Source organism: Varanus komodoensis, unplaced genomic scaffold, assembly GCF_004798865.1.
Source record: "Varanus komodoensis strain SLA01 unplaced genomic scaffold, ASM479886v1 scaffold17, whole genome shotgun sequence".
Lineage (NCBI taxonomy): Eukaryota > Metazoa > Chordata > Lepidosauria > Squamata > Varanidae > Varanus > Varanus komodoensis.
Genome location: NW_025335505.1, coordinates 20,958,187 through 20,968,546, shown reverse-complemented (window position 1 = coordinate 20,968,546; position 10,360 = coordinate 20,958,187). Strand labels below are relative to the sequence as shown.

Below are 10,360 nucleotides of genomic sequence, written 5' to 3'. Positions count from 1 at the left end.
GGGTTTTTCAATGTTTTTAACGCGGAAGCGGACGTGAACATGCTGCTACCCACCCTTGTCTCCTCCTCTATAAAAAGTTTTAGACTGTAAACTACTCAAGACTGGAACAAAATTAAAATGTGGAGGAGATTAAACTCCCAAGATGCACTGCTGCTTACTTGAAAATGAATTTTGGCAGAAGAACTCCTCGAATTAAGACTCCAGCATGAAATTGTGAAGCTAATGTTTCTCATGAGGTGTGATTATATTTAGAATGCAATCCAACATAGCCTACTCTTTTCTTGGTAACATTTTAAAGATCGCATGACTGCTTATTTCTGCTTTGTGAATGACCACTGTGATCTTCATTTCGTTTTGATATATTTCATTTCTATACTGCCCATTAGATGAAGTTCTCTGGGCAGTTAATAATTTATACAATGCAGTGAAATACAATGCAATAACACAGCATAACATTTCAGTACAACAATTTAAGCATTTTTTAATGGAGCAACTCCTACAAATTCAAGCATCTCACCTCCCAAAGTACAGTTCCAGCCTTGATTTTAAGGTCTCTGTGATGGGGAGCAGGTGGTATGGCCCACCCTTAATGGGACGGCATTCTTTGCTTCAAACTCCAAACCCCAAGCCCTGTGCAGTAGAAGTTGCTGTTGATTGTGCAGAGTTGTGGCTTCCCTTGTTACCTATTGTGGATCATCTCCCTGCCAGGCAAAATATTATTTTCTTCTCTCAGAGAATCGCAGTCCCTGGTCCCAAGGAAAGCTGTGCTTGTTTGCTGCAGGCCTCCTCCGGTGGGAGCCATTTGGGTGTTCTGTTCGATGGCATTTCCTTTCATCCCTTTGTATGTTCTGAGTTGGGCAGTTGTAGGATATGGCAGATGTTGCCTTGGCCATAGTACTGGTATTTTCCTCTCCTTGGCATATTGCACTATAGGACTACACCATCTGGGAAGCAGTATACTAATGGGCAATTAGCACGGCTCCGCGCCTTTAGAAAGCACTTTGTGTGTGGATTCCCCTTAACGGACCTGCAAACAGTAAGTGGAATATTATCTCCCAGCCCCGTTTCAACTAACATCCTTAAAATATATATAATCATCAATGTTCATTACATTTTACAGGGTAGGAGAGAACTTTCAATCTATAACTTGATAAAAGTTATAAATCTTCCCTCATCCATGACTTGATTGTGGATGAGGGGGCCGACCTGGCTTGCATAACGGAGACCTGGGCGGGAGAGGGAGGGGATGTTGCCCTCTCCCAATTGTGCCCACCCGGGTATATGGTCCAGCACTGTTCACGCCAAGAAGGGAGGGGAGGGGGAGTTGCGTTGGTTTACAGAGCCTCCATCTCTCTCACGGGTCTTCCGGTCCCTTTGAGACCAGGGCTGGAGTGCCTCTACTTGGTGTTGGGCGAACGAGACAGATTGGGGATGCTATTGGTGTACCGTGCACCTTTCTGCCCAGCAGTCTCCCTATCTGAGCTGACAGAGACCGTCTCGGACCTGGTGTTGAGGACCCCCAGGATGTTGGTCCTGGGGGACTTCAATCTCCATGCCGAGTCTGGACTGACCGGGGCGGCTCAGGACTTCATGGCCTCTATGATGGCCATGGGCCTGTCTCAACACGTCACTGGCCCTACCCATGAATGTGGACACACTCTGGACCTGGTATTCACGACGGGGCAGGTAGAGGATGACCTGAGGGTGAAGAACTTATGTTTGACTCCCCTGTCATGGTCAGATCACCTCCTGGTGAGGTTTGTGCTCGAGAGCGGCCTCTCCCTCTATAAGAGTGTGGACCCGATTGTATGGGCCCGCCCCCGGAGCTGGATGGATTCCTGAAGGCCCTGGGGGAGTTTCCGGCTGACAAGACTGGTGCTCCTGTCGAGGCTCTGGTCGAACTGTGGAACGGAGAGATGACCAGGGCTGTGGACACGATCGCCCCTAAGCGTCCTCTCCCACCGGGCAGAGTCCGCTCTTCCCCTTGGTATACACCTGAATTACGGGCGATGAAGCGAGTTGGGAGACGGCTAGAGTGTAGGTGGAGGAAATCACGGGATGAATCTGACCGAACACACTTGAGAGCCCACTATCGGGCCTATGCTGTGGCGGTGAAGGCGGCGAAAAAGAAGTTTTTTTCCGCTTCCATTGCCTCCTCACAATGCTGTCCAGCGGAGCTTTTTCGAGTGGTGCAAGGCCTGGTTCGCCTGGGCCCTAAGGAAGATCCGATGCCACCCTCAAAGGCCCGCTGTGACGACTTTGCCAGGCATTTCAGGGAGAAAATCGCTCAGATTCGTCACGAGCTGGACTCCACTAATGAATCAGAGGTCTCTGAGGAGTCGCCAATGCCACCGTCTGGTCCAAAATTGTTGGAGGAATTTCAATTATTGCGGCCCAATGATGTGGACAAGGTGCTTGGAAGAGTACGTCCCACCACTTGCCTATTGGATCCTTGCCCGTCTTGGTTAATAAATAGCTCCAAGCACGGGATTGGGACCTGGATCTTGGAAGTGGTTAACGCTTCTCTGAGGGAGGGTCGAGTGCCTGCCCCTTTAAAGGAGGCGGTAATACGACCGGTCCTGAAGAAAGCGTCACTGGATCCAGAGATGGCCACTAACTATAGACCTGTGGCCAACATCCCGTTTCTGGGCAAGGTGTTGGAGCGAGTGGTGGCGGGACAACTCCAAGCACTCTTGGATGAAACTGATTATCTGGATCCTTTTCAGTCCGGCTTCAGACCCGGGTACAGTACTGAATCTGCCTTGGTCGCCCTGTACGACGACCTGTGCAGGGAGAAGGACAGGGGGAGTACATCCCTGTTGGTTCTTCTGGACCTCTCGGTGGCTTTCGATACCATCGACCATGGTATCCTTCTGGATAGACTTGCGGGATTGGGGGTTGGAGGCACTGCTTTGCAGTGGTTCCGCTCCTATCTCAACGGTCGATTCCAGAAGGTAGTGCTGGGGGACCATGTCTCTACGTCATGGCAGCTATGCCATGGAGTACCACAGGGCTCCATTCTATCCCCTCTGCTATTTAACATCTATATGAAACCGCTGGGAGAGGTCATCAGGAAGTGTGGGCTGCGGAATCATCAATACGCTCATGATACCCAGCTTTACCTCTCATTCTCCACTAATCCAGGTGAGGCAGTGGCTGTGCTGAACCGGTGCTTGGCCGAAGTAAGGGAATGGATGAGGGCCAATAAACTGAAACTCAACCCAGACAAGACGGAGGTCCTGTTGGTTGGCGGATCGGGTTTCGGAGAGGGTGGATTTGACCTGGTCCTGAATGGTGCAACACTCCCTCTTAGGGATAAGGTCCGCAGCTTAGGTGTACTCCTCGACCCGGAGCTTTCTTTGGAAGCTCAGGTGACAGCGGTAGCGAGGAACGCCTTCCTTCAGCTTCGGCTGATTAATCAGCTGCGCCCCTACCTGGAGTACGACTGCCTGGCGACGGTGACACACGCGCTGGTGACTTCCCGCCTAGACTTCTGTAACGCGCTTTACGTGGGGCTTCCCCTGAAGACAGTCCGAACACTTCAATTGGTGCAAAATAGAGCTGCCAGGTTGCTGACGGGGATGGGGCGTTATGCTCACATGACTCCAGTCCTCCGTCAGCTTCACTGGCTTCCCATTGAAGCCCGGGCCCAATTCAAGGTGTTGGTTATGACCTATAAAGCCCTAAACGGCTTGGGTCCTGGCTACCTGAACGAGCGCTTACGTCCGTATATGCCCGACTACCCTTTGAGATCTGCGGGAGAGTCCCTTCTCCAGGAACCCTCCATGAAAGAAATTAGGAGAGTAAGTACCTGGAGGAGGGCTTTCTCTGCGGTGGCGCCCAACCTATGGAATTCACTCCCCAAAGAGGTCCGCCTGGCACCGTCGTTACTGGTTTTTCGGCGCCAGGTAAAGACCTTTTTATTTAAACATCATTTCAATTGTTAAAACATATGATCTGGCCAGGGCAACTTCTTCTTCCTTCTCTTTCTCCTCCAATATTTTTATTTTATACTGATAATTTTAATTTTATATTTGTAAATCAATGTATTTTTTGTATTTTTATATTTAATGGTAATTTATTATGTACTATGGTATTTCAATGTATTTTATCATGTTGTAAGCCGCCCCGAGGTTTCGGCAAGGGGCGGCATAGAAATGTTATAGTAATAATAATAATAATAATAATAATAATAATAATAATAATAATAATAAGAAAACAGAGCAAAGGAAACAGGGTTTACTGGATTTGGAAACTATTAATATATTTTGTTTTAATTTTACAAAAGCAAATGACTATGAAATGAGAAGTCAAGCATATTTCAAGATGTTTATCATACAATGAAGAAAACAACCTTTATGTTATGCTATCTGGTATGCTGCCTCTGTTTGATCACAAATTATTATACGTCAGTTATTTGCAAACTTCAAAGCAAGTGTGTTATATAAGCAATAACTCAAGAGAAAAACATTTCAGAAAAGCTTTTAATATTGATTCTCAAGTGTTGTTTGACATTTAACTGCAAAATTGTAGCAGAAAACCTGTCTGTTAAGTTGAGGAATTGCAACACATGGAAACTACTATAGGTTTGATTTGCATCTTCCATCCAGAACTAAGACTAATGCACATATATGTGAAATTCAGTTTGCATCGATACATCTATGACAAATCAATATCTTTATTCCATTAGGGAAAATTGTGGGACAGTTTTTGTTTTGTGCAATTCTTTGTGGCATGGTCAGTCAGGAAATACTTCACTAGGCATTGGGAGACCACTAAGAGCAGCTAGTATGTTTTCTACTGCTTCCTTCATCACCATAAAGGAGGATCTGGTTGTTCTGCCTGCAAGAGGAGGAGTTATGAGAACATTCTTTAATTTCAGTAATGGGTGATCTCTGAAACAAGAGAATAAAGGGACAGGGATAAGATAGGTTATAGTGATGCTGTTTAGAAATGCTATATAAAGAACTGTTTATTTTATAATATTTGTTTTATATTTAAATATACTTCATGTGACCTAGAATGCTAGGCCCAAGGCCTGCCTTTGCTACTGGTTATCCTGGCATATGAGGAGAGGCTTTTGGCTGTTTAACACCTGTTGGAGCAGAAATTACATTTGCATTGATTGCTCAAGTTGGTTAATAAGATTTGGGCATTTCATGGGAAACACATTGGCTGGGATTATTATTATTTTTAATGTAACGGAGAAGTCAGTTAAGGGCAGTTTGGGACAGTTGGGCTGGACCACAGTGGACCACAAGCAGAGTGCTTAGGAGTGAGAGGAAACATGAATTTTCAGTATGTGTCCCTACACACCGGCCGATGGAGTTGGCTGCTTGTGAATGGAATGGCGCTCCTGCCTTTCCCATCCGTCCCTGTCTGTTTGCTGAGGAACATTTGGTGAATAAAACTGCAGCTATATGACACTCACATAGTGGCAATAGAGCTGCAGAATAAAGCAACTGGAACCTCAGGTCTACATGCTGAATCTGGCTCACAGAGGATCTTTCCAAGATCCCTCTTGCTCTTCCCGCACCAGAAAAAGGCAACTTCTCTCTTGCACTGAGTGGCAAAGCCCAGCTCTTATCTTCAATTAGAAATTGGAGATAAGAGTGCAGCTCCATTATGCAGCACTAGAGAAAGGAAGCATGTCTTTGGTACTGAGGAGTTATTTTCTGAAAAGGACTCCTCAAATGAATGGTTAAATTCAAATATGGAGAAATTCACTATTTAAAAAAAAAGGCAAATAGTGTCATTCTATAACGTGGAGGGGGAAACAGAACTCCTGTCTCTGACTGTAGTGGAACCACAGGATTGCGCTATAAATTGTAGAAAAAAGCTTTCAGTCCTAGCTTTTAATATTTACTTAACCTGTACCCAGTCTAGCCTTTTATAGCCTCTGGAATGTGTGGCAAAGGACATGCAACTGTTATGGCAAGTAAAAAGTTAATTCTTGTTAGAAGACCCATCTACCTCTTAGAGGAGCAAAGGAAGAAAACTCCTTGTTAAGATGGCTGACTGTAGTCAGAGGCTGTAGGCCTCCTGTGTTTTGTACTAATTCATCTGTAAGAAGCTCTGTCTGTTCTTAGTGGAAACTAAAGATACCTCTGAATCTCCTTTACAGCAGAATCAAAGAACACAAGCGCTGTCTGCCTGTGCTTTAGCCCTGGTTCACTCCCTTGCTTTTCTGGAAACTTTGCAGAATCTTGGTTTTTTTTATTACACACACACACACACACACACGAGACAGACAGATGTTTTACCTGGGCAGAGGTTCAGGGTAAGTGATATCCATGACTGCACCCTTAATAACACCAGTTTGAAGAGCTTTCAAAAGCATATCTTGTTCTACAACGGGTCCTGTATGGAAATCATAGGATGTGTCCTTAAGACTTTTACAAAGAAGATATCAGTTTATAATACAATTATGGAGAATGCCCTTTTAGAAAACAGAGTAAGTCATCGTTCAACTTGTTCCTATTTCAATATCCAAATTAGGGATTTGTGTGGGTATTGTTTTACAGTAGTATAAATCTCTAGAGTATGTGTCTCCAGTTTTACCCCTTTCATCTAATGAGGCATAAATACCAAAGTGACAAGCTGCCTAAGATTAAATATTCATTCACAGTATATTAATGATGTAATATTATTATGCACTAGCTGTGTTGAAAGCAAATATGACATTGCCACAGTCCAAGGGTTTCCCCTCAAGTTTTAATTTAGGAATACACCATAATTATAAATGTAAGTACGTAAATTCAACTGCATTCATGACAATATGCAAAGTATATTTACCTGATCAAAGTGTTACTGTTCTTTGGAAGACTACGGGATTTTGGTATCAGTAGCTTTGAATGAATCTTTTAACATACCTCTTTCTGACCTACCTCTAGATATATTTATGAGGGTAGCTGTTGGTTTCATCAGCTCCAGCTCCTTTTTTCCAGTCAGTTTGTATGCCTGAGGTGTCAGATTCACAACCAGCATCACAAAATCAGACTGCTGGAGCAAGTCCTCTCTAGGACTTGCTGCAATAGGAGGCACCCACAACCAGTTCCTCTTTTTCTTTCCTAACAGAAAAGCATCACTGACGTCCTGTTCAGCAAGTGATGGTTAACGGAAGAAGTACAGTTTCAAAGCTGGCTACCCCCCATGATGATTACAGTCCAGGTACATTATTTAAGGATCTATCTCCATTGTTTCCTGAAGAAATGGCATCCAGGTTCTTCTACAACTGGCATTGGAGTGCCATAGTCTTCCAAAGACTTGCTTAGACAATCAGAATGAAATCCTTTGTGTGGCTGTCTAAAAATTAGGTTACAACTTGTGGCTAAGAGATCAACTGATTAACCAGATCATTCTTTATTGCAGGGGTGGAGAATCTCTTTCAGCCTAAGGGCTAAATTCTGATTTTATGGATAGGGTACATTCCAACACAGGTAGGGCAAAGTCAATAGGGTGGGGGTCGAAATACCAGCACATTTTAGTGTAAAGGTCTTAGGAGAGACATGTTGGGAAATAGTTTCACTCTGGATCAGCCTTACAACTGGAGTGCCTTATAGCCCAAAGCAGGAGAATTGGAAGGCTGGCTCAACTGTATCACATATGCAAAATGGATCTGGAAGAATCTTGGAAGAAATAACATCTGCTTGGCTATTGATGCACACTCATTAAGACTGCAGTTTGGTTTTATGAAATAATCTTGATAATTAGGGAGTATTACATTTTACAACAGTTAGCTGGCCTTTTAAAGCACAATCAGCTAACCTGTATTCACCACAGTAAACAAAGGAGAGTTAGTTGATCTAAAAATAAAGCAAGGTAGTTCTGGACAAGGTCACCCTCTCCCACTTGTAACCCTCCCATGCTTCTAACCACTTCTTCCATCTTTTTTCATGGAAGAACCATTAAGAAAAATGCAGAACAATGCATTGCAATTCTCTGTGCTTGGACCTTGTGTATGGAAGTCACCCCAGTTAGGTTTTTTTCACTTCTGAAAGGAAGGCACATTTGGGGATAAAAATAACTTCAGATAAAGATGATTCCATATAGAAACATAGAAACAAAGTGAGTTAGAAGGGGCCTCCTGGGCCATCTAGTCTGATTCTCAGCTCCGGCTGGCTCGGCTCATGTAATCCCCAACATGTGGTTGCCCAATCTCTCCTTGAACACCCTCAGTGATGGAGCCTCAACCACCATTCCATATCCATTTCATATGATGAAGGTGTATGTTTTACCTCCTGTTCCTGTTGTGATAAAGAATTTTCATCTCAAATGCCTTCGCTTTCTGAGCAATTCTGTATCCAATGTTGCCCATTCCAATGATACCCAGAGTGGCTCCAGTCACTTCATCTCCTAACCAGTTACTAGCAAAATATTCAGTGTCAGGAGAAACAGCTATCTGGCAACCTGAACAGTTAAGAAATTGGGAACATGCGAAGAGAAATATTAGGAAAGAAAAATAAATTTCTCCAAAAAAAAAAAAAAAAAAAAATCAGAACACTTCTGTCAATTTTTACAGAGACTGTAAAGCAGTGATTATAATTCCAGTGAATTGTAACTTAATGTGAATGAGCTCTGAAATTGTGTCCACATAAGATGCTTGCTTCTTGGCTTCTCCTGCCAGAGGGAACAGTTACGATAACCAGGAATTGAAAGCTTACTGTGTCATTCAAAACAGGCTTTTCACTTGTTGCACCCCTAACAAGTCAGAATTACAAACCAGGGTTTGTTGTGTCTGAACGCAGCTGAACCTGAAGAATCAAAATCAGGCAGGATTATTTCATTATCAAAGGGGTAAAATACTCAAGATGGACTTTCTGCGCTACCGACCACTAATGGTGGTGGAAAATGGCTCTTGCAGAGGAGGTCACTGGTGGGTGAAAGAGGTTTCAATGTTTCTACCTCCCTAGTGATCCATCTCAGGAGAGAGGAGGCTAAAGCTTCCCATCGCTGTGCACAGAGCTGTGTAATGGTGGCTGAAAGAATCTCTCTCTCTCTCTCTCAGCTTGTTGTTCTGAATAGGAAAAGCAATTGGTGGGGAGGAGGGACACTCCAGCCAAACTTAATGTAATGTAGGTCTTGGGTATGTCTGAGAAAGGGAACAAAGGGCTGAGGGTACAGGTTCTGAATGAGACACAGAAAACTGTATATATTTTAATTGTCATTGTTTTAATGTATTTTGTATTCGATGTTGTAAGCCGCCCCGAGGCCTTGGCAAGGGGCGGCATAGAAATGTTTTAATAAATAAATAAATAAAACTGACATTACAGCTTCTCCAAAAGCAAGAGCTTTCTTGGAAAGTAACCTTTCTCTGCTTCTCCTCTGCAGCACTGGATATGACTCCCTGTTAGAGCCTTGAAGCTGTCGTGCCTCCATCTATGCTCAACTTGCATATCTGTAAACAGGCTCAAATATTACAAAGCAGCACAAGTCTCTGGCAACCTCTTTCTAAAGAAAACGGAACTCAGGTATGTGCTGCATCCTTCCAGAGTGAGGCAAGGGTAGCTATATACATGCATTCGCGTGTGCGTGCACACACACTCATAAATGTTACCTTCCAATAATCTTCTAGCAGCTGCCAACAGCAGGGCAATGCCACCCTCTGCAGTGGCACTACAGAGAGCATCAGGAGTACTGGCCATCCTCACTCCAAATCCAGAAATCAGTTTCAAATCCAGGTGATCCATACCCACTTCAGCATTTGCAATCACTTGTAACTTAGGCAGGCACATCAGAAGTTCTTTGTCAATGTCTGGTTTAAAGTACCATAGATAAATAGCTTTGACCTTTTCACTAAAATAGGCTTTGTTTTCAAGGAATTCCTTCATGGTAATAAGGTTAAAGTGTTTTTTCAGAAATGGTAGATGTGCTTCGGAGACACCACGAACTCCACCTATTTCATTTACCAACAGCACCGGCAGTCCTGGTTCTTCCATCATCTGCAAAAGGAAGACAAACTAATTTCCCCCCAAATATTTAAAAGCATTAGAGAATAATACAACAAAATATAGTGGACAATACCTTATTTGCCACTAGTGCCAATAAGGTTGCACTAGCATCATAAGCAACCTCCACTACAATGCCAATAACATCTTTTCTGTTGCTGTTTCATTAGCAGTCAGTCATGCTAGAGCAACTTGGATTGTATCAGTGCTAATGCTGAATAGGCCACTGTCCAGTATGTGTTGGCCAAATACATCTATAACTAAATAATAAAGCAGAGTAGGTGTACAAAACCAGGAAAAGCATAAATATATCAAGGACCAGAAAGCCCTCCTTCTGAATCAGTAAGAGACTTCACAAAACCCAGTCCTTAAAACCATCAAGTCTTGCACAAGAACACACGCAACATCAAGTC

General features: G+C 43.7%; 1 protein-coding gene across 1 annotated transcript; it reads right to left on the bottom strand.

The window, feature by feature from the left end:
* Window positions 1-4,601: 4,601 nt before the first annotated feature.
* On the bottom strand, window positions 4,602-10,023 carry LOC123021637 (probable 2-ketogluconate reductase). The gene is given in 6 exon segments (XM_044426571.1): window positions 4,602-4,895; window positions 6,264-6,360; window positions 6,888-7,023; window positions 7,025-7,070; window positions 8,238-8,409; window positions 9,557-10,023. Coding segments are annotated over 6 exon segments (993 nt in total). The 5' UTR covers window positions 9,942-10,023; the 3' UTR covers window positions 4,602-4,738.
* Between the last annotated feature and the right edge of the window lie 337 nt (window positions 10,024-10,360).